Source organism: Varroa destructor, unplaced genomic scaffold (genome assembly GCF_002443255.2).
Source record: "Varroa destructor unplaced genomic scaffold, Vdes_3.0 BEIS01000002.1, whole genome shotgun sequence".
In the NCBI taxonomy this organism is placed as follows: domain Eukaryota; kingdom Metazoa; phylum Arthropoda; class Arachnida; order Mesostigmata; family Varroidae; genus Varroa; species Varroa destructor.
In genome coordinates, this window is record NW_019211455.1 from 48,226,680 (window position 1) to 48,251,565 (window position 24,886).

Below are 24,886 nucleotides of genomic sequence, written 5' to 3' on the forward strand. Positions count from 1 at the left end.
AGTACGCTACCGACCTTTCACGAAAGCACCTATACGCGCTACATTGCTACGCCACGGGCTCTTGGTATAACAATGGCGACTATGACAATTTCAATGGTATGGCTGCCGTTAGCGGCTTGTGGCTGTTCTTCGTCTAGCACTTCACGTTGACGAAGTTGGTTGTATTCTCTATGACTATGCATAGGCTGGCAAACGCATAGCTTGTCTATAGGTATAAATTTAATCATCCGTGATTAGGTCGCACATTGCTTTGGTTGTGCTGTTAATAAAAGAAATTTTATGCAGTGATCCCAACTTTTTGTTTCGCAATATGCATCTCTATCTAAAATAGAGCCAGTATTCGTGTACTTCATAAATAGATTACTGTATATTTATGATGCGGCAATACGGTCTGTTTGTGCTCATTTGAGTATGAGAGATGTATTCGATTGGGTCGAGTAAAAAGCCAAACAATAGTAATTACATTTGATTTCTCCCTGTCCCATACTCCCGTTTGCCTCGAACAACGATTGCTCACCACTGCCACCGCCATTGTGCCCCTACTTAAATGAATCTGTATGCTCTGCGACAATCATAATTGATTACTACGATTAGTCAGCCCTATTTGATCTTCCGCATTTCTAGGGGCAAACCTGCAGAACATATTCCTGTGTGGCAGAGCGAAAAATATAAGCGAGTTCCATTATTTCCTCGTTCCAAGGTCCGAATCGACCAAGTCTTTTTTGCCAAAGCTTCGACCAAAGCTGAACTGCATTCTAAAAACGTTATGAATCTTCATTAGGATTAGTTAGAATTATCAATCGCAGTCACCGTAGAGGTAGTTGTCGTAAAAATGAAAAAAAAAATCCTGATCCAATTTCGTTGTCAACCGAATATAATGGGTGTAATACCTGTACGCGATATGACCTTCGTGAGTTCCTGTCTCGTGTTACTTCGACGGCCTCTAATAGGTAAAGGATCATGTCAAAGGAGGACGTTGAGAGATCGACCTGAAGATAAAATGGCCAATAAACAACTAGCCGTAAACAAGCAATATTTCTCAGCAGGAGGAAGAAGGAGCGGCACAGCAGTAACAGCCTAGCAGCTTTTATGTACTCTAGCCAGAAGAGTTGGCCCAGATGACCGATCGGGCGGATTGAGTTGTCACCCAAATTTGTTCAATAATTCAAACTTCTTCGATTTATTCTAATAAATCGCCACACGTAGGCAGCCTGTGATTTCGTCTATGAAGCGCATAGACCATATGTAGATAATCGATTTAGCCCTGTAGATGATCCGTATGCTAAGTTATTACCTTTGTGAGCTACCCTCACCAAGCAACAATATTTCTTTTATTGTCGATATAACACGGTGAAGCCATTGTATATCGGTTCCGGCCCATCGACTGTGGGATACACAAGCTTAGCCAGATGGGTCAATCGGCAAACGCTAGAACTAACGAACACAATATAAGCATATACAATAGGTAACAATAATGAAAGCCAAACGCGAAATGGATTTGAAAAAAGAAAAACGAAACAAAAAATCAAGTGATGGGGCACTATTGCCAGCTGTCCTGAGATAAAACCTTGCTCTACTATTCATATTTCGAGGCTTAGCGTGCGCGTGCTCGTGCTCAACATTTCATTGGACGCCAAAAGTACCACGGTCAGCTGTATCTTTCATGCCTTACATCACGGTGAAGGTCGTTATCAGGCAGAAAGTGACAATTAAACAGGTACGCTGAACTCTCGAGTCATCGTAATGCACAGCCTTATCAAAATGATTTAAACTAATTTCTTGTATAGCCTATTGTTTTTAGCCAATTATAAAACCTAAAGCCGCCGATGTACTGCGAAGTTATCGTGATCCAGCCTTTATTTTTGAGTAGTTGCTCACCTCTTTTATCAATGAAGGTGACCTCTCCTTGAGTAATTGTTTTTTCGTATGTGACTCGTAAATCACTAAATTTTTTTTCCTGATTCTTGCAACACGAGTCGTAGAATGATGACTTTAATAAAAACTGGAATACACACTATATGTGCTATTATGTACTGAACCCCTATACAGGTCGCTCAGCTGAAAATTGAATACTTCGGTGTTCTAGCAAGCTTAGAGAACTGTAACTCATTCAGCCTTGTATATATGAATTGGGATGACAAGAATTTCAGGTAATCCAACTGAGGAAGCCCTCTTCACCATCATATGGACTAGTATAAGCGGTAAGCAGTGAGGCAAACGAACGAAGCGTAATTTAGCGTTTTTTTTTTTCTTAAATTAATTAACGATCCTTATTCTAATCAGCTTCGTTTCCATCTGTGATTGACCTGATAACACTTATTATGAGTCAACGGTGTTTCTAGCTTACGTCTGAAACAACGTATTATAAATTACGAGGCTCTTTGTGCAAATTTTAGTCTTGTAAACTGGTGACATTTACCTTCATTATTGAATGATGCTCAGTCACTATATAATATTTGTCAAAATCATATACCCTTCCTTAACCATCTTTTTATTCCAAAGCTAACGTCTCCAAGTACTTATACTGCGTTGGCATACCACGTTTGAAACATAGGAGAATTCGTTGCTTTAGGTTCGTATGGGTTTACGAGTCAAAAAACGTTGACATGACTGAATGGAATCATCGTTCGAACAGATGAAACTTAAGGAATGTATGATGTAAGTTCACTTGCTTTTGGTAAAACGATTTTCCGTGAATCACGCGCATCTAATAGTTATCTCGCATCTATTTTTGCAAACTTTATTAATAAATGTTATATATTATTGATTTTAAGGTCACTGAAGCTGAAATATTCGTCAGGCTCTGAAGTTGGTGACTTTATCCCAATTTCTCTTCAAAGATACGGTAAGTTAATAATAGCCAAGCAATTGTCTTATTTGTTGTTCCGAAAAATCCTGTAAACTTGGTGAAATTTTTACCCTTTTTTTTTGGCCTTGACAAACTTGCTGAATTGCATGGCTTGGCTTGCACGGCGACGATCAGTACGACTTTAGTATTTTTTTTCTAGACCGTGGCAAAACTGTTCACCGTATCCGCTACTATTTAGCAGGTTCATTTGACCGAGCCAATAGGCTATTCACTCACTGTCCATCTAAAAGGCTACAAGACTCATGCCTTATCTGCCTCGTGTTTTCGTCCTGAACCCTGTGACGATAACATCCGATGGTATTTCCTACAAGTCCTATGTGGATGCCGGAACCCAACCTGTAGGATGAGTGACATCTAGTGAATGCGCAAAAAATCTGTGGTTCTTTTTTCTGTGCAGCTGTTATATATAACATAAGATTAACAAGGCTTTACATATGAACGCTGTCGGGCGGTACACCACATCGTTTTGAGATATCTTTGGCTAGATAAGGAGATCACAGGTAGCTAAAAGTTCTATAATACAGGAGTTCGTACGTATTAACGTATTCCTGGTATATTCTTTCTCAACTAAATACAATTATAGAAAATAATCCCTTAGGCAAAGGAAAGGAACATAGCACGTGTGATACTCACGTAACCCCGAAGGCACTTCTGGGCAAAGGGTGACGTTTGAGCCCCCGCACGCCTCATCGTTGATTTGGGCCAGTGGGCGAGGGGCCTCCCGTGGGGCGACTGTTGCAGATGACAACGTTGTTGTTGTTCCTATCGTTGTTGAGGTTGTCGTCGTAGATGTTGCTGTGGCCGACAAACGATCCGCCTTGTCGTTGTTGTTACTGTTGCCACTTGCACTATTTCCTGCTTCGCCGGCACTCGCTGCCACGCTGTCATTGTGGTCATCGCGATTGTTGCTAGCGCTGTATGTAGTGCCCCTGTTGGGGCTTCTTTCGCCAGTGCCACTTAAAACGTCACTCGTGGCTGCCGCCGTCGCAATTGGCTTTGATGAGTTGCAGTTGTTGCAGCTGCTGCTTCCATTACTAATGCTGTTGTTGGCATTACCATGATCGTTGCTTTTGTTGTTAGTTGCATTAATATTATTGTTACTGCTGTTGGTATTGTTGACTATGGCATTACTGTTCGATGATATATGGCATTTGACAGCATCGAAAATTCGTCGTATTCGAGCCGCATTAGCGTTGTTGTTAATGGACACGGCAAAGTCTTCGACAGATGGCGCGTTCCGATCGAGAATTGCTTCGATGCGGAGCGCGGGTTCGCTCGGCTTCGAAGTCGATCCAGGTCCTCCAGAAGGACTGCCTGCGGGAAGCTTTTGACCGTAGGTTTTACCGTTCGAACCTGCTAGATTTACTGTCCCGCCAGCGCTAACAGTTCCACTGGCACTGCCTACCCCGCCACTAGTAGCACCAGCTGACGGGTTACCTTTGGTCTGCTGTTGGCCAGCCCCGACCCAGTTATTATTATTGTTGATGCTGTTCGAATTACCCCCACCGTTGATATTGGGACTTCCATACGATGACAGGTAAGCGGATGCCGACGACTGTGGAGCATAAAGCGGTGAGGACGATGCTGTCGATACTACCCCATTCACCCGTCGCTGAAGATAGATTGCACGCCGCTGCGAGTGAATCACTGCCACCTGTATGAGCGTGACAAAGATTAGCGATAGGACGAACGCAATTAAAAGAACCGATGGTAGTAAACGGATGGCGCGTTTAAACGTGCAGCACACGATCGGGTGCACGTACGGGACCCGGATACGATGCATCGGGCTGTGCGAGCATGCCACACACACGGGCTTCTCTCACTACCACCAAAGAAGTGGTGCCCTGTTGTTTTTCGAGCCTCGGCGGCCTGATGCTGCACCGGCTGCTCTTTCAACAGGCAGCCCTATGGACAGGAGCGGTAACCACTAAAAATTAGCAACGACTGAACTGGGACGCCAATCGTTACTATTGTGGTTCGATGGCTACCATTAATAGCCATTTTCTGTTTTAGCTCCATTAGATAGTCATTCAGCACACGTAAGCCACGGAAATATAGATGGTATGATACGTACGTGGTCACCTTGCGTCTGTTCCGTCGGTTAATTCTTGCTTTGGTGAATTTGGTATTACGGCCGTCTTTCTGGTCGGCCCACTTTTGCCTTGGATGGTCCAACTGTCTAGCAGCTCCTGGCCCCGTGGTGTTCTTCGAGCCGGGAGCGCTGTCCTGATCTCAACAGGCATTCGCCATCTGCACGAATTTTAGTAGCTGTGCAAACGAACAGGATCGGCTGGCAAGATAGATTAAGGGAAAAATCTACGTCGTACTTTCCCGCTTTGCTGTCCCCCCGTATGGACAATGACGCGCTGTTCCACGCCAAGTGTTCCACCCAGCGGTCGTTCCCCACAGGAACGGCCAGCGAGCTACAATCACCGACCAACAGCTATCCCCGTTTACTAATAACAGTCTAATACAGACAGCAGCACCTTGAACATACCGTTCACCACTGGCACCAACTTAAATCACGTATCCGTTCGGAACTTGAATTGTCACAGAATGATGACGGCAGAACGAGATTCACAGTTAGCCCCTGGCGGGATCAACTTAAAAGACAGAACACAGTATCGTACACAACGGTAGCGTGGACGTTATCGTAATAAATTAATTTACAGTTATGTTAAATTAGGTTACGTCGCATCTTGGTTGCAAGGTTTTTTCTGGTGTGTCTTGTTGCTACTTTGCGGGTACCTCATCCATTTACTCTGAAAGGTTGCCTGTTGTGCTGCGACTGCCCTCGAGCCTGATGGTCCTGGTTGTGTGTTATATCATACGGATGCTGAGTTCCGCCCGACTGATCGACCCTCCTCTTCGAACCGTTCGCATGGACCCTCACCCGTTTTCTCAAGCGAACACCAACCAAGATCCTGCTGCTCTACGTCCTCCAGCCACCCTCTCCATCGACCTTCTCGCATTTCAAGCCCAGTCTGGTCGAGCCAAGCCGGCCCTTCGCTTCTTCTGCTGGTTTCAACTCTGACGGCTCAGGCCACTGCTTGGAAAACTGCTACAAATACTCCTAGGCGGGTGGAAGAGTTCCCACGGGAAGCGTCCCGTGCCCCCGCCCCTCTCAGGAAAACCAAGCAAGCCTGCCTAGCTTAAACAGTGCTCCTTGCCTTATTTCAGAATCCCTAGCCCCTCAACCATACTGATTCTGCAATTGCAATACAGGCGCACAAAGCGGCCGACCTGCCTCTTCTAAGGAGCAAGCGGTGCCCTCTAATGGAGCGCGCTATCTTTTAGGCGGCCTTCGCCGTTGCATCGCCAGGTTTCGTCGCCGTCTGCTTTTTTCGTGTCTAACGTAGCTGCTCTGCAAGAACTCACTGAATGCAAGATCCACTTATTGCGGCAAGTGTCAGACCTGGGCCCAGGCTAGGTGGCCTGCTGGCCCTATATTGCGCTGGAACGTTGCCTCAGTACTGCTACTATGCCTGTCATCTTCAAGTCCTACGCAGTCTTTGTGCAAAGGAAGAGCAATGCCGACTGGCTGGCTGGTTGGCCGTCTGACAAGCAATCGAGAGAAGTAGCAGCTGTTCACGGTAGGGAAACGCCCATATAAGAGAAATATGCGCAAGGGAGGGAAGTCAGGGAGTCTTTTAAGGAGGTGTGTGTTGGGGGAATGTGAGAAAGGGAAAAAAAGTTGGCGGCATGGCGGATGATAGTCTTAGATGTTGTCGCTTAGATGTTCATTTATCAGTGTGGCGGCAGTAGCTGGTCGTTGGTTGTCGATGAACAACTCTCAATAAACGTGCGAGTGTCAAGTTATAATAAAAAAAAGAAATTGAATGGGAAATAGAAAGCTCTGATAGAATAATACCAGTGCTTGTGTCGAGGGGGAGAAAAGATCAGAGAATTAGTAAAACTGCTTTATGGACGTGGATGATTATGATAACGTGGCTGGATGATAACAAACGTAGATGAAATAAATAATTTTCTGCCATTACTTTCGTGTTGAAGATATCTAACTGAGGAAGATTAATATATAACTGAGTCGAAGATATCTAACTGAGGAAGATTAATATATAACTGAGGAAGATTACTTTTATGTTCATAATATCTAATATATAGAGAAAAGCATTTTGGCCAACTTCCGAGCTTTTTGGCAAGATCCCTTTTAGACACAGCTAAATCACGTGTATGAATAATGTAACAGTAAATTCAATTGGACCGCGACTTTCTAATGGAGCACTAATTTCCTCATCTTCGGCGATGTCTTAATTCCCGTCACAAGCTCTTTTGTAATCGCATTACCCATTTTGTCGATCTGCGACAAAAGTAGACGCTCCGTCTTTAATCGATATGGGCAATCGGCCCCACGTAGGTGCAAAAAATCGTACGTCGTCTAGTCCGCGCTTTACGAGTGCCAGGATAATTTTTGTAACCTAGCGTCCAGTCTCATTCAACATTTTGGTTCTGATGACTCAACGAACCATCCACAAGGTTGCCATCAGTCTTGCTCTCTGATCCTTTATCATAACATGGGGCAAAATACATGACATCCACATCCAATGAAAATGAGTTTCTAAGAGGACGCCACAGATCATTGGAAATGGCGCGGATAGCTAAACAAAATACGGAATGAAACGGCTGATTGTTACCTTCGCGGTACACGACGCCAGCTCAAGTGAAGTCCTCCATGCAACACTTACTACGCTGCCCAGTTTGTTTGCACCTATATAATAATAATAATAATAATAATCTATTTCATCTAGAAAATACAGACGAACTCCAAGGTAAAAATAGGAGGCTCCCTCGGCGTAAAGCAGAACTAACTGACGTTATTTCGTTTAAGACTATTAAAAAATGAAGCTACATCGAGTGTTACTAGGGTAATACAGGTTGCTATGACGGACGCGCTTACCACTCCCGTGTCAATCTTGCGATCTACCTGAAAGTCTTGAGAGTAAACACTTCGAATTGACGAATATAAACCTATTCCATTGACCTACCAGCGCAGAATTGACATTACGAGAACGTTACAGAACCTGAAATTTTCTTTTGTTAAAGCACTGTTTGGGAGAAGGGGGAACGGAAATCGATGCAAATCAATGATCCTCCTCTGAATCACGTACATCATCTAGGGTCATTCGGGCGGTCATTTGGATTCCTGGTAAAACAAGACGGTCTTTGTCAGCTTTTCGTAGGAAAACCGATATTTCTGTCTGAACAATCGTAAGCCGAAGCTGGGGCTGCTAAGCAATACAAGGCCAATATGTAGATTATGTAAACTTTTGGGACTTAATTGACAAATACATCCCGAGAGCTACATGCTAACTATATTATTACGACCGACGACAAATGAATATTCAGCTACCCGAAAAATTCGAAAGTGATCGAACCCCTTTTTTTTTTTTTTTATCTCCAATAAAACACTGGGATGTTTCACTGGGATGAATACACACATACGCCCAAATGTCTATAATTATCAAATCTATGTTGATGAGCATTCTAGCTTTTCGAAATAGATGAATGCGTTTGCGATTGCTAGGTTCTTCTTAGGTGTAATCCATGATATACACAAATAGCATATGGAGGAGAGTTTTCGTGAAGAACTCTACGGTGATCGATGTTCAGATGTGCAACGATAATTCTTCTCTCGACGAAGAAAGTACGCAAATAGTAGTAGATATTATTTATCAATAGTCTTTTTTTCCGTTTTCATCTTCGAAACGCACATTCAACCAGAAACTAATGAGGTATTCTAATTGATCAAGTTACTAAAACTGCAGCTCTATAAATATGGCGAGGTTTTTCGCCAAAGTTGACGCCACGTTTAGTTCTAAGCGTTAAATCAAAGCTTCACTTTAAATGCGTGACACATTTATATTTCTTTAACTATTTATTTACTTAAAAAAATAGTAATGTTCATAGTTATTATTACTTTGACACTAAAGTATGCACATATCTATTGCGAGTAGTGAAACGTTTGTATCTGGATATAGTAACTAGATTGCTTCTTACCGTAGAGCTATGATAATAAAAATTCGAACGGTTTTTCGAATCGAAAATTCGAACGCCAAGTATTGCAGATGTTTAGCGAGACTATTACTGCAAAAAAGGTCTCAGCATTTGCAAGAAATTTTATAAAAATATTTGAAATTCTGAACGCATTTGTATTAACGCTTCGCAGTAAATAAACTGATAGTATTTATTCAATTGTAAATTCAAATACTAATTCTGGCATCCATGAAGCACATGACATTTTTGATGACCCGCAAAATAGATCTCATAACTCGTTGCAGACAAAAGCGCGAAGTCTGCTCAGTCCAACGATTCGAAGGACAGCCCCAAACATAAGCCAAGCGAATGCACGCATGACAGAATAATTTAGAATTAACTAGCCTTACACATCGCTGAGCAGTAACATGTGCCATCGTTTAGGTAGTAGCTAGACTATCGTAGTAAAAGTTTATTTGCCCAGCGCGGATGACTTCCATATGATAATTTAAGTCAATTCCTGGTGAGAAACGTATACGCACACGCTGAAATACTGTTCTCACAATGGTACGTGAACTTCGTGATGCACAATTGTATTCGACAAACACAAAACCCAAACAGTCATCCGCAGCGCTTTTATAGCAAAATTAATATTACGCCACCGTTTCCTTTTACCGTTACCACCGTTACGCCACGGCGGCAAGAAACATTTAGCACTGGTCCAACGCTCTATGCAGTGGGTTCCGTGTATTTGGCTTAAACATTGCGATGTTCAGACACGTACGGGTATTGACGGTTTAGACAAAACCGAATTTTTTGAAACAAGGAATTCCTTGCTGCTATAGATAAAGACGAGTTTTCACTGAAGAACAGGCCATAAATCCATCGTTTGCTTCTACAAAGATTCCGCCTTGCCACCCCCAGACCCTCCACTCCACTACCTACTGTCACTCCGTCCAATTTTGTCCTATGCGGCCACTTTCTTGAACTCTTGCAAAGGTAGTAACAGACTTAACAGGGCCTTGTGATTTCCTTTATGCTTTTTGGAGCGACGTTTTCAAAGCCTACGTTCAATGTTGCTCTCATCCACCATTAGTTGTTCCTTTAATCGCCATGCTCGCAAAGCTGACATGAATTCCGAAAAGCGCAGAAGGCTCTTGATTTGAGCGACGGCCGATCGCCAGCCTCACCAGACAAGAGTGGGAGATACATTCGACCTTTTCAAAAGGACATCACGAAATGAACAGGCAAGCCTTATTGGTCTTCACAGCTTTATGGGGCCCAACGCGGTGCTACTAAATTCAAGCCTATTCGTCTACCCTATATGATCACATCGTTGCTTACCACGTTCAGTTACTCATAATACAAAATATGGTCCAGAATAGAAACAATACAGGCTGTGTGGGTAGTGTCCTTTGAAGTTTTAAGGGGTTTCGAGGGTTGCGCGGGTTTTATGATGCGAGGCATTCGTATGCCTGCGATACTTGAAGAGCTTGGTTGGGTGACACAAAAAACCTTGACACATCAGGGAAATAGAGGCACAGAAAATGCGATGGTCACTTGTTCTTGAACACTGATTGTTGAGTGGTTCAATTAAGCTTATATAACAGAATGCCATAAACACATTGTCAGGACATGCTAAAGCTCATAGAAGAATCAAAATGCACAGTGTAAATACAAGCAGTTTAGAAAACCCTTAGCTAATATACTAGTGGATTTGTATGAATCACCTACGGAACGAGGCCTGCTGCTTGAAAAATAACTTTTTTGCTATACAGAAAATCGTCGCTCACAGATTATGGGTACGATACCCGGGTTTCAATCATGTGCATAACCTCCGTATATGAAATTGATTTGCATCACTCGAACCGCACATGATATAATTTTAGGCCTATACGTATTACATACGTATATTCTGGTCAATTATTCCGAAATACAAACATCTGCACATGCTAAAAGCACGAACGCCATTCCTGGCCTCTCTGAACCGATACATGTGAGCGAATTTTTCGCGGCTAAAATTTAAAAGCGAATTGGAAACAGTCTCCCCCGAGCCTCAGATGCAGGCGCGACATCGGAAATGCGTGCTACGTCACGTCTGCTGCTGCTGCTTCGCTGTCAAACGCCGGCAATCAGTTTTTACAGCAACTTATGGGCTATATAATATATATATATATATATATATATATCTACTGTAATGATCTGTTATTCGTGTAACTCGTTATCTATTTAGCGTGTCGCAGGATTGAGGTTTCTAATTGTCGATTTGGATCTAATCGAATTGGTGGAACAGTATCGAATATAATGGGGGAAAAGAGCCAATAGGGTACTGGCGTTAAGCACGAAGTACTATACGCGAGTAACGTAAGTACGTTGACATGGCCGTCCAGCTATTGTTGTAATCGTTCAATCGCATAGACAGCAGATTCCGGGCAGATTATTATTTGCCCGGATGTCCAAAGGATACTGACTGTACTGGTCCAGCTTATGATGTGAAGATAGATAGACTGTCGTATCGGTAGTAGTTGTAGTTCAAAGTTAATTGAACAAAACAGAGAAAAATTAACGTCGACGGCCTAGATGACGTTCAGCGAACCCAGCTCCCTTGTTTTTTTTCCGATTGGCTTACACGATCATATTCGATGGCGAAACTAACTGGGCACTTCAACTTCCACAGCATTTTTTACTTAATTTTATCACTTAATTAGATACGTTCGTATCTTGACTAGCTGTTGATTTTAGTTCATACTCGAGTATTAGTACATTTCACAACACGCTTTTAAACACGTACTTTTTTTAGTTTTCTGTAGATTTTTGAATTGTTCGGTTTCCCTTTATCGTTGACCGTCTTGAAGGGTTATGTTTACTTCTTTCGTCCCTCTTGTTCAGTGCCTTCCCTATATGCTCCTTATCATTCGCTAGTGCCATAATATTACTGCCATTGCTTGTCCAATATCACATTAATCATACAGCTTCAAAGACCTTTCGTAAAGACAGTCCATTTAACTTTTAATTGTTATTCCGCTTCCTTTTGTTTATCACGTTGAGGTTCTGCCAGCCATCGTGTCACCGACATCACCGTTTTTGCGACAATGCTACCGCTATGAGTTCACGCCGGAGACTCGAAGGGCAGTGTTGAATTAAACCATAATGTGTTTTCTATTGATCGTGTCGCCGCACAAGATGCGTGCCGCACGAGATGGCTCACTGTCATATAGCTCGTCAGGTTCACGTTTTTAGGTTATATTGAATGATCAAGTAATTCAAGTTTAAGTAGGCAGGCGCTCACCATTAAAATCGAAATGAGCTTGATTGTGTGTTAAGTAGTATCTGTACGGGCGTGGACGTCAGGTGTAAAGTCGCTACATGTCTTAGTTCCTATCTACTATTTTCGCCATCGTATCCTTTTAAGTATGATTTAATTTTTTATGTAAGTATAATTTAATTTATGTAGTATTTGTTTTGATAAGAGCATTTTGCATTTCCTCAAGCGCTTCTTATTATAGTCGTACGTCAATGGCTGCTCGGCTTGCTTTCAATGGGGATTCGCAAAACGAGGTACAGTGCGGTGCACCCAATGCTAGCAATAACTAGTAACTATTTCTATTACAACAACTGCCGATAGATACTACTATTATTGCTTTTTAGATAAGTTCGCCATAGCGCCACACTCTGAGGACGCGTCTTAAACGTACATTATACTGGGTTCCGCTGTGAGCCTCGCAACAGGAAGAATGGGACCAAGCAAGTAGGTCGTTACTTTGGGCGAAGATGTCCAGGACCCATGATTATGGACTTCTTTGAAGGTTCGCCGAGGACATAGGGAAGATCAATCGGTCGCCTTCGCGTTTAGCGCAAATAATTGAAGCGCGGCCAGAGATCTTCCAGAGAAGCAGTCGTTATAGATACTGAAAAGCGAGCTTTTGGCGACCTCTCAAACTGGTGGTATTGCGAAGGACATCCCGGACGGCTACCGTCCATTAGCTTCGCCTTTATGGCGACGTTGGTAGTCGCAGTCAACTCCAGTCCACTTATTACCCGGGAGAAACCGATTAGTACCGTCAGTTACCGCCATGTAGACGAGTCGGAAATCAAGGGCATCCTCACTATGCCAAATGATATCTAATTTATCCTAAATCCAGTCAAGCGAGCAGTAACTCCAATGATCTAAATGACCGTAACGAAGAGCATTCAAAAGGTAGACTATAGAAGGTTACAAAGGACGCAGTCGAAGGGCATCTCCACTAGATATTTCTTGCGCGTTGAAAATTCAGCGGGAATATAATTGGAAGCTGGCAACTTATGGCCACCAAAAGCCCCGCCCTTTCTAATGGACAAATGCGAAAATAAACACAAGCGGAATAGAATGGATACCTTCAAACGTTCCAGTAGGTCGTAGCCTAACGATAACCGTAAAACTGAACCTGTAACAGCACTTCACAAACTGCTCATTGCTACTGCCATTTGGGAAAAGAATGAACGCGTTTAAATGTTATCTACCAAATACTTAAAACAACATTTTTACAAACACATTTTTGGACTAGGTACCAACAACTATATGGTAATCTGTCTTTCAAAAGCATTTCGTCCTGCATGTGAACACTTACATCCTGTCTGCTAGCCCCATAATAGAGCAGGAATCGCACCGCGTAATATAAAAGTACTGAGAAAAATGGCACCCTCTTCTTACGGGACACAGGAGGAGGAGGAGGAGGAGGAGGAGGGTGAAGAATTCGCATGGAGAAAATTTTCCTTTTCGTACGAACCAATTCCTGTCGAAAGGCTCGTCTGTTCATTTTCTAACTAAAGTAATCGGAGCGGGTGAGGCTTGTTGGCACTTGTTCGGTTTCGCGTGGAGCTGCGTCAAATTGAATATACGACTGTCGCATTGAGTCGTCCACGTCCATAACAGCAGCGAGGTTTCCCGAGCGGTACGTATAGTTAGGCGCCGAGAACACGGTCACAACCTATATAAAAAGGTATAGCGCAATTGAAAAATCAGGCCCTAGATTAAAATTAATCTGTAGGTTTTTATCCAGCTATCGGCCTAAAACTGCTGGCACTATACATTGCGTAATGAACCGAACGAAAATTCTCGCATAGGTTTTCATATGCGTTCTTGTAAGCGTAGTGCATTGACGTGTTCGTATGAGGTCCCTTTGTTTGGACGTTGGGTTTAATCAACAATATTCCAAAAACAAAAATTTTAAAACATTTCGCCGTATGTTAATTCATTTTGCCTAATAAAAGGCAAAGTATTTTTTGCATTTTTTTCTTAACAATTTCGTATATTGTAACGTACGATTGCTGCGCGCTCTTTTCGCAGTGCCAAAAAACTATTCTCCCACTTTGTGATTACCTTATTATTGTGTGTGTACCGATATCCTTCTTGAACGAGTTGATGCGCACGCGAGATCAGCACTAAACCATTTGTTCGACAAAACTTCATACTTTCGTCTTGGCCAAAAATATATCCCGCGCCTCGAGGAGACGCCGTGAACCCCATCGTGTCCTCTGGGTCAGACCAGAGCAAGTCACAGAGAGGCCCATCCGTGGGCACCTCAACTGTTCGTGTTAACGACCGAACCTCGTCCAACGTTTTCAGTAACGGCGATAATCCACCATGCATGCAGAAGATCTTATTCTCAATTAGGCCGGTAACAGGCAGAAAATCGAACAGCTCTGTAAACGACTTCCATACATTGGCGTTACCATACTTTCGTAGACATTCATCGTAAAAACCATAGATCTGTGTCACCTGGCGGCTTTCATGGTTACCCCTAAGTAGATGAACCTTATCCTTATGTCGCACCTTCAGAGCCGTCAGTAAAGTCACAACTTCTACCGAATACAATCCTCTGTCTACGTAGTCACCCATAAAGAGGTAATTGTTATCAGGCGGCTTGCCGCCGATGCGAAATAGCTCGAGAAGATCGTAAAACTGGCCGTGAATATCGCCACACACCGTGATCGGGCACGTCACCTGATGGACATTACTTTCCTTTTGTAAGATTTGTTTGGCTTTTTTCGTTAGCACTCGGACCTCCTTTTCGTTGAGCTGTTTTCGCTCATAGAGCTGTTCAATCCAGCGATCCAGGTCCGACGTTGATACCCTAAAAGTCTTCCGGCCGCTAGGGCCCTTCATTCTGCAGAATTTTCTGCCAGCGCAGTCGTCGAACAGGCGACGGGCCACCAGCGAACCACAACAAACGGCACTTTTGACTTTGTCAAGTCAAAGGGCGCAACGTTTTTCCTATATCATAGTGCGATTCCGCTCCGATTCGACAACCAAATTCTCTCGACTTGTCGTCCGTTTCCTAACTCTAGCGTCATTTACTTAGCAGTGCCTTATGTGACGGCTAAACGCATTTTGTCTATTCTATAGAGTTAGACGAAAAGATCGTACAATGACTTTAACTGGATGACACCGCAGTACCGCATGTTTTTGTGATGGTGGATGCTGTTCGTTGTTTACGAAGTCTAGAAGCGCTCTTAGGAGAGCTGGTGGTTTGTCTGTTTACCCAAAGTATGATCCAGCGTATTAATAGAATAACGTGATTGATGCATATCTAAGTCCATTTTGTGACTTTTTCTTATATTTAGTATATTAATTCGTCCAGAGCTATTTAGCAAGCTGAAAATGTCTATTGCCTTTTAAGCCAAACAACATTAGCTAACAAAATCTTATGAATACGTACACCGTGTCTTTAGCTGTCTAAGAGTATAGGATTTAGCCATCAAAGGCTCGTTTAATTAACGTTTAACGATTAAATAAATTAAATGCTGTGAAAGGAAGGGTGCTGCGGAAATTCGTCTAAAATTGGTGAACGGTACTAAGGCCCTTGGCAGAATACCGACGCATTAACAGAGTGGTCATTTCATTCTTTTTCAAGTAAAGGAATCAAAGGTTGCGGAGAAAATGGCCACGCCTCAGGATTTCGAGTTGAAAGATATGTATTTGTGGTCACAGGGGCTTTACGGTAAAAAAAACATATGGATAACGCGGTCCCTATCGAAGGTTACAACGAAAATACAGAAAATAAAGAACACAAGAAAAAATTGGTGTCTCATGAATTCATTCTGAGACAGATGAAAATAGGCGCGATATACTTTAGGAACGGTTTGCGCGACTACTATCGGCAAAAATTGCCCAGAGAACACAGCCGCCATCGATGATACATGGCAGCGAACCTACGCTCATCAGAGGAGCGTTAAACGAGGAGGTGGCGTTGAACAGGAGGAGAAATGACTGCAGTGTCAATAGCAAACAGATTTGGGGCTAAACTGAGGCTTATGCTCATCAGGATCATTCATTTTTACGGGATACTGCCTGAAAGTGAGACGATCAGTGCTGCCCGAGAACCTGATTGCTTGAAAAGCCTTATAGCTGTAAGGCCACAAAATTGATAGCATCCGGTGTGGCAATTCAATAAAAGCCGATGACTTCAATACTGTAAATACGGCCTTGATTACGAGTGCAGATCTAAGCAATGGCTTCAACTTCTACATTTTCCGGGGTTGAAAGGAAGCCCTTAAACGATGCATGACGACAGTGCCAGACATAAAATTTTAGAGAAGAATTAGTATACCCTATCCAGATTTTGATCCATCTGATTTCGAATCATTGTGCGCTTGAAGAGGGCGATAGGTGGCCTAACGTAATCTACCGCCGATTTTTTCAATCAAATGATCGATAATGAGATTAGGTATGATAGTCGAAATGGCAAAAACATCTATTAAAATATTGTTTACCCTTATATGGGTTAAATAGCAATAAATAGATTTACATTTATTCAACTGGTATCAATTATTTGCCGTGTGTTGAAGTCTCTAGAGCTCAACCAAACCTAGTAAAGTATGTATAACTACACCTTCATAACTGCGCTTACTCTAAAAAATTATGCAGGTACGGACGCTGGCTATATCAAGATCTTTTTAAATTTTTTGTTTGTTTGTTTGTTTTATTTTTGCTGCGAAACAAGAGTAATTGACGAACTTGTATCCTGATTGACACAGGGAATGCTGGATGGCGGGTATCGTTAACAACTAAATCTTCAAAACATAAATCCAAAGATATTTGGTCTAACGTAGTAGTTAGTGTTTACCATTGACCCCGAACTAAAACTATCGAGAGTCAGCTGGAGCAAAAAGCTCCATTCTAATTCAGTCCAACCGGCATTAGTTATCAGGATTAATATTTGTCAATGACGGGAATAATTTTTTGGTAACACGATCTATTAGGTTCCAAAGAGTTCGCATCGTAAAATATGCGCATTAATCTTTGTTTAGAGTGGTAATTTTATTCTAATCAAAATGTGACAATTTCAAATAAGGAACACGAACAGTATACCAACAGCAAATTTATTGTCTAGACCAATTATGCAGACCTTTATTAAGCCGTGCCTTTTTTACTATGTAAATTATTATTAGTTATTTAAAGGAAAACTTTCAGCGTTTATTTAATGCTTACAATGAGCCACATTTCAAACGCATGTACTCTATAGAAAGATGCGTAATACATTGCGCATGTAATCGCCAAACAAAAAAACTAGTTGTATTTAACATTTCTTTTATGCCCACTCGCTACTAACCCCTGTTCTCTCTCTTTTCCCATCACCCGAGAGTATCACCTGTGCAGATGCAGATGTTTACCCGCGTATAACTTTGCTCTTCATTTTATAATGGAATACGCCTTGTTGTGGACTGAGAAGGCAAAGCTAATCACCGGTAGCCGCGAGGTAGCAGCAATTGTCGGTAACATTGTCATACTCCGCAACAACCCTATTACATTTTTCCAGCCCACCTGCCCAGCCATCCAAGCAACTGATGCAGTCGCTCTCCTATTTGTTGCGTATTGCACGTGCCCTTCAGCAGAACTTCGTCGTCCTTTCGGTATGGACGATGGTCTATGTTGCGTCCCTTTTAATACCTATTTAAAATAGAAGAATACCCATAGAGTCGCCATAGCTGCAGATGCGCGACAGGCGAGGGCTTACCTCTTAAACTGCAAACCTCCAGGTAAATACGGCTGAATATTGAATCAAACTTAAAAAATACGACAACAAAATTAACTTCAATATTGAAAAGCGTTCTACAACTGGCCCCATTGATTAGTCGTTGCAGTTCGGGTTGGTAGTATATGCGGCACGACAGGCGGTGCTATACTTCATTGCGTTGTCGTTCGTCTGTTGGACATGTCAGTATGGCCACCGCTTTGACCGTTGAATCGAACTTGTATAGACAGAGAACTTGCTGAGATATGAGTTCGCAGGGTGTACAGTTTGGTGCCAATAACAATGAATGAGTTCCAGCAAATAGGGTTTAGGAGATTGGTGACCTGAAGCTATTCGCTGCTGAGAACGTCCTCACGCTGGATTCAGCATCGTCGTCATCATCATCATTCCGTCTTGTCAACAAGAGGCTCGCTTGCCTGGCCCGTGCCCGCCGGCACACTGTATGTGGACGACGTCTCACCTACAAAATTGTTGCATAGGTCTAATGTATGGCGCCCATGGCACACTGGCCATGGTGCCTTGTCCTGTTGCAGTCTAGTTGATTATCGATGATGGTACTAACGACCGCTGTGCAGAATTGGCGCACGTGGACGCTGCTGTTACACCAAACGGTGTATTGTTGAAATGTTGCATTCTCCTATAGCGTAGCGCATCTATTTTCTCGGTCCTCACCGACCGTCGCGAATTTGGCAGTGGACAGTGCGGCGGTAGAAGGACGATGACAAAGCTTCAATTACTACAAGCACATCTATCACTGTCGCAACTGCAGATACGTTAGAAAGACAACTGCCCAATGGTTGGGGATCAATCCCGCTAAATAACAGCATCCACTTAGAGTTTGCCAGAATATAACATCACCGGTTCTGATATTATGTGGTATAGGGACCGCGAACTCACGTGTCGTCTGTTACAATGTACTGCATACTATTCTAATATATCTGTCATTTAAATAGCATGTATAATGTGCATGCATCTATCGATCAGCGTGCTGCCCGTGTGTAGGCATGCGTCAATAACTAGGTTTTACGACCCGTACTCATTGCGGGTCCGTCCCTCTTGGGTGTGAATCGTGATGCGCAATTCGTCACGAGTCGCCGTTCAACGCGCTCTTTCAAAAGTTCAATCGCGCGTTTGTTGCTCTATCGTATCAGGAATCTGTGCGTTTTTATGACGTTTTGTAGTGGTAATGCAAACTTCTGTATAGCCTACCTAGACGCCATTTATTACACGGGACTGAACATCGGACGTGACCTGCCTGGGGCACAATGTTTCGTCCCAACTTGAGTCAAAAGCAGAAGATGCCGACGGAAAAATATCGTTACTATTTTTCGGCTATTACCGCCGACGACAATGTTAAACCTCAGCGACTCACTGGTCCTGCTAAGGCCGTAGCTAAATAAAGGCTGTTGTAGCAGGCGCTGGTAGTGTTTGAATGTCTTACATCTAGGTTCGTTCCACGTTACTGTATGGAAAGCGTTTAGCCTTCGGTTTGATACTGTCTACACAGTTACTGGAACGTTAATAATAAGTTAGAAGTTGGTACTAGGTTTATAATACGTTGCTGACTTGGCTCTCTTCGAAGTTGAACTTTTATGATGACTTTGTTGGTTCGGGACGTTGTAACAATAGATCCAACTGTGCTGCTAACGCTAAACAGATACCACAGCCACAGATGTAATGGACAGAACAATTTCTTGAAAAACTATGTCAATTATAGGCTTAGTAACTCGGTTATTGAGAATATAACAGGGGCATAAGATAATTAGTCCGCAGAGTTGCGGAAAACAACGGATAGACCGTTCATACAAAGCCATAGAACCAAAATACTTGTCGGGATTCAAATCCAGCTTACAATCCATAACCCACTCATTGGACGAATGTGTGTCGACTTTGGATACTGCTATACTACATTGGGGCGTGCTGCAACTTCGTTACCCTTTCCTGTCACATACGACTCGCTAGGTCGCTTCCATGCCGCTACCACGAAATACACTGACAATAGCCTTCCGCGAATTGCACCCTCTCGGCTAACATCCCGCTTTAGCCTTTCGAGTCACGCCCGCAAGAACAGCTAAGAAGGGGCATAGAAGAAAAAAAGAACGCAGGAGGATTTGACACTACGAAACGCGTCAGCATGACATGGTACAGCTTATTCCCGAAACACGAACTGCGTTCGATGGCGACATTACTTTCCTTCGCCTTGACTGCTGCACAGCACTACGATGCGATGGTAGCCCGTTGACCGTTGTGCAAGCGAAGGATCTAAGTTTGTCCGTTGCCATCTTTCGCTGTTTCATTGCAGTGTTTTCGTCCGCGTGTTTCTCAACTAAGGCTTGCAATCTTTTAACGTTACTCGTGTACGTTCACATGGAAGCGGGGTCGCAATTCAGAACTTCCGGTGACTGAACCCGAGTGCGCAGTCAGTTGGGGTCGCTATTTCCTTAAATCCCCCCCCCCCCAAACCTTATCATTTTTAGCTGGCTGTCGTTGCCATCTAGCCCGTCCGGTATTTCCGTTTCCTGTTTCATCCGGTCCCGCCGCCCTTGGCCTTTTTTGATGCAAATACTAAAACGTGTTAGCTGGAGTGGAGTAAACAAGAGTGGGCTAGAAGTAACGGACGCAAGAGAGAGGAACTAGAGAGGCCTGACTCTAGTAAGCGAAAGCCCTACTCGGTAAAGAAAGTTTAAGCGTTTTCCTTCGGTGTAAATATCTAACTATTGTAGTATGAACAGGGTTTGGCTCGTGAAGTTATTCGAAATAATAAAAGTTGTGCAGTTACTCGAAGATGATAAACTAACTGACCTAGCCCCATGGAGCAAGCTGGAACGAGACAAGACACAACACGCATAGAATACAAACAAGGCTGTGGCGGTTTTTTAGATTGCATCGCTGTTGTAATGGCCCGGATTGTCGTTTAGTCATTAGCCTCAGACGGAGGTTTACCAGGCATCATTTCTGGGGGATACCCAATAATGTTATAATAATAAGGTAGGAGACGGGAGCCAATCGACAACTGTTTCCAGCCATTCGTAGTTGTACTATAATTTTTCCTTTTGGACATTAAATAAATCAGCACGTTTTTGACGAATTTATCTTTTAAGTTGATATTCACATGCAGCAATTCGAAGTAGACCTTTCGATAATACATTATTATTATTATTATTGATGCTAGAGATCGATTATGAGCTCCAAAAGAAAATAATCGATAAAAACAGTTTTTTTTTTTTTTTTTTTTAATTGAAGGGATCATCCGCCGAACAACTGTTTACGCTAACTATCAACTCTAGATACATACGTACACACATCGTAGCCTCGACAAAATCGACAGGGAACATACATAAGATTGATTCGTATAGCCAAGAAAAGATCGTACATCAACGAACAAAGAAAACAGCCATTACCGACAGGTAAGAAATTCAATTCAGGTTCTATTCAACTGGTGATACTTGATTCCAGCTTTCTCTGGAGCCGCGCCATGAACGATTCTGTCTAAACGTAAACATGTATCAATACCAAATTGATCTAATAATTCATCGCAGCTATATGACCCTTATGGCTGTCGAAGCACGCGCCAACAACCAGTGTTACTTGAAACATCAAGTTTCACTATGTAACCTGTATTTTTTTTTTGTTATATTTAGCTTTTGTCTAGTGTATTTGATTCCCCTTAACAACTCAGCTGTTTATATGTATACACTTACGTTTGTGTTACAATGTCGATCTTTCAATTTGGCCAGACACAAATTTAGATTGTATTTTTTTTTGGTAAGAATGCAGGTCATGGCAGATATCGAAACGATAACCCGACCCCTAGCTAGCAGTGTGATCTGCATAGTTACGAACGACTATGAAGATCATCCATGGACTGCTTTTCTGCGACCTGAGCGCCTTTAACCGGCCGAGCCATAACGAGAAGAACGGCGTATTGATCAACTACGCGTGCAATTAAACAGAACCCAATAGTACGAACGAAAAATAATACATGAACGTGTTTTTAGGATGTATAATCGGTGTAGTTAAGTACCACAGTACAACAAACAGTAAAGCGTTAAAGTACAGGCTTGAAAAATAGGCTCCTGGCAATTTTATTCAATGTCTCATCTTCCAAATGTATTTTGTTTTCATTGTTAATAAACACAACAGTGTTTCTTTGTTCGATAAGCCTGAATTAATGAACTTCACTATAAATTCGTATTCTCAAGTGAGTATATAATTCTTCCAAAACTAATGCATGCAAAAGGGAAACGTTATGTGAATGTAATAATAATAATGAATCTTTATTGCACCTTTTAGAATGGTCATTGGGTGCCGTTGGCAACTGCCATGCCTCTCAGATGTGTGGCTTCTGGTAGTGCGCAGTAATGAGGAAGCTCCCGGTCTAACTGAACGGGTGACTCATCAGATCATAGCCAACAAGTTGCTCAAGGCGTGGCCATGGATTCTGGCTGCCCCGCAGTCCCGAGTGGGGGAGCCTCTTGAGATAATATTTCCGTTATATCGAAAGAACAGCATGGCCACGATCCTCGACAAGCATCGTCTGGTAGTGGTTTCAGAAGCGCCCGTTACTGAAGCACAATGGCAGCGATGTTTGACGTATTCGCTTTATTTTTGGCTTGCGCCTAACTGGAATAGGGTTCGAACGGCCGTTATTAATGGAAGAGATTTCCTAAGTCACAGTAATTATCAGTTTTTCGTTGATTTTAGAGTAACCGTTGGCGAGGACGTGTTGGTAAGCGTTTTCGATTTCGGAATGATCAAGATTCGGCCAATGAGCCTCACCACTCTTTTTCCCTACATTCGAACAGACGACGGTGCGGCGCAACGGTTACAGAGACGACTACAAACAGGCAATATCGAACTGGGCCAACGTTCGAAATGCTATGTTTTACCTACGCTTAAACCAGCTTTCATAGCGTCCGTCACAGCTAAGCCAACCGGAATCTTTGACAGCTTTGACAAGATCGCAACGTATTGGCACTCTCTATATGGCTATGATATTGACAGTAACTTGAAGCAGAACATGCTATATTGCAACGTGAAATTTTTTTCTGACAGCACCTATACCTACCCGAGTTTCTGTGTTTGTCTTGACCAGGGCAGCTTTGAGCGTCACCATAATACTGTCCACCTTGTGAACACATTCTACAGAGACGTCGATAAATTTCTACAGATAACAGGAGCCAAATTAATCAGCCCCATAGGGGCAGATCATCCGATTTTACAGTGGGCGTCTAAGGGAGACAAAGAATAGACTATGTCTGAGCAAGGCACCTGTGAAGTTGGCGTGTCCGTTTCGCAAAAAACATCTCCAGGACCAAACACGTCGAAAAATAGAAAGGCATTGTTCTGCCGTTCGGATACTACCAGACTTCGATTGCCAATAACATTAATAATACCGTCAGTAACATCAGAATTAATGAAACGCCTCCGACCCTATATGCGCCTAGACAAAACGACATCGTATCTATCATTGATCTGTCGTCGGAGAATCAGAAGAAGGTCATAGGCAAAAGCAATTGCCGGTTAAAGATTTCCGGTCATGCAGAGACACTGCTGCTTCAGATTTCAGAGAATCGGCTAACGCTATCGGTCCAATGAGTAGCGATAAATTTGTCAATAATCACAAGGGCAAGGTCAGCCTAACTGATAATACGAAGCACAAAGGCGGGAGTGTCGACAAGTAAATTACGCAACTTTTATCTCCTAAGAAAACGAATAAGTCCTTCACGATGCTACTTCACAGAGGACAGACCGAGAACAAAGTTTGTTGGTCTCGACAGCCACCGTCAATTCTTCCAACCTCAAAGCATACCCCTTAAAGCTAAGAAGAACAATCTGTACATAACTGCATTTTAATCCCATCCTAATCTAACATACTTATTTGACAGATGCACGTTTGAGATCTTATAAAAATTGTTAGTAGTGATTTCCATATTGGCGCAGGGTCGTGCTGAGAATATTGAGGTGCTATGCTTGTAACGAAAGTTCTCATTTTATTATAAGCCGTGTATCTATGGCTGCAATAAATTCGTTTACTTCATCGGTGTACATAAAAACGAAAATGGACTGTTCACCAAAAATAAGCGGACTGCGTACAAACCTTATTATTTTTTTCGACAACATTAATCAACCGCTGAATAAATATACGGTCTGTGGTTAATGTGAATGAACACACATGTAAAACTACACGATTATAAGATAGAAAAGCAAGCCCGTCTCTGGGCTAGGTTTTTTTTACAGCACTACAAAGCATTCATAATAATTTTTTCCGAAAAACTAATTAATAAAAAGTGCTCAACTCTGTCAACAAACCTGCAGTGTTATTTCCTTTTAAATCGTTTGCTGTACGTTTAAGGTTAACTTCCATCACTTAGCGCTCATACGACACCTATGTAATATCGCAATGTTACTTTAGTTACATTAATGCATGCTGAGTGTTTACTTAATTAGTGCCGAGTTTCAAGAGCCCCATTTATCCTAATGGTGTCTATTGTTAGCCTTTTTTTAACGATTTTTTTTTTTAACGACTACTAATGAGATACCTCCAAAGGCTTTATTGAATTCTAGTCGACGTAATCAGACCGGAATGAAAGTTGAACTTCTGGCCCAGTTTGGCACAACGGAACCAAGTGGGTTGCGAAGAGCAATTTCAAAGAGTGCACTACCCCTGCGCCCAGGCAAGCACCGCCCCCATGGAAACATTTTCTCCCTGCAATCCATGACCAAATTGTATTCGTTGTCTAAATAACGTTAAGGGCGGTGATTCGTGACGATTTTTCATGCGGTCGCGGTCGAACCGAGGCCAGCCTTCTTCGTTTCTTAACTAGCCAGTGTGCTGCATAGTCGTACTATGTTCTGTTCGTTGAGGCCGCTGCTTCTAATGCATTAGCAAAATGTAAGATACCACACTAACTCGAGCACGACCTGTCCCCAGTTTAATGCGTCCAAGCCTCCCAGACCCGCCCAGCCTTACTGTCTAACGCTTTCATTTTTCCAGAGAGAGATGAAACAA

At 42.7% G+C, this 24,886-nt stretch overlaps 3 protein-coding genes across 11 annotated transcripts in view; 1 reads left to right on the plus strand and 2 right to left on the minus strand.

Moving 5' to 3' along the window:
• Nucleotides 1-5,686, minus strand: part of LOC111243827 (uncharacterized) — a 145,374-nt gene extending 139,688 nt beyond the window's left edge. For all 6 annotated transcript variants that reach the window (XR_015320150.1, XR_015320151.1, XM_022789996.2 and 3 more), the window contains exon 1: nucleotides 3,503-5,686. Coding sequence is in view for 4 of the 6 variants with exons in the window: in XM_022789996.2 (XP_022645731.1) it covers nucleotides 3,503-4,652 (1,150 nt within the window). In the remaining 2 variants the exon portion in view is untranslated. The remainder of the gene's footprint in view (nucleotides 1-3,502) is intronic.
• LOC111243829 (uncharacterized protein C18orf63-like) lies at nucleotides 1,622-24,142 on the plus strand. Of its 4 annotated transcripts, XM_086978942.1 has the most exons (5): nucleotides 1,622-1,717; nucleotides 2,143-2,201; nucleotides 2,775-2,845; nucleotides 21,118-21,281; nucleotides 21,645-24,142. In XM_086978942.1, the coding sequence occupies exon 5, from the start codon at nucleotides 22,169-22,171 to the stop codon at nucleotides 23,123-23,125; it is 957 nt and encodes a 318-aa protein (XP_086835068.1). In that variant the 5' UTR covers nucleotides 1,622-1,717; nucleotides 2,143-2,201; nucleotides 2,775-2,845; nucleotides 21,118-21,281; nucleotides 21,645-22,168; the 3' UTR covers nucleotides 23,126-24,142. The 4 variants fall into 4 exon arrangements, 3 of the variants coding, with proteins under 3 accessions (XP_086835068.1, XP_086835066.1, XP_086835067.1); XM_086978940.1 differs by lacking the exons at nucleotides 1,622-1,717; nucleotides 2,143-2,201 and adding an exon at nucleotides 2,397-2,658; XM_086978941.1 differs by lacking the exons at nucleotides 1,622-1,717; nucleotides 2,143-2,201 and adding an exon at nucleotides 2,397-2,658 and having other exon boundaries at nucleotides 21,652-24,142.
• On the minus strand, nucleotides 9,053-15,376 carry LOC111243828 (serine/threonine-protein phosphatase 2A catalytic subunit beta isoform-like). The gene is made up of 3 exons (XM_022789997.2): nucleotides 14,220-15,376; nucleotides 13,627-13,827; nucleotides 9,053-10,077 (listed from the first exon to the last, which is right to left on the minus strand). Exons 1-2 carry the CDS (start codon nucleotides 15,003-15,005, stop codon nucleotides 13,660-13,662), a joined length of 954 nt encoding a protein of 317 aa, XP_022645732.1. The 5' UTR covers nucleotides 15,006-15,376; the 3' UTR covers nucleotides 9,053-10,077; nucleotides 13,627-13,659.
• Nucleotides 24,143-24,886: the final 744 nt, after the last annotated feature.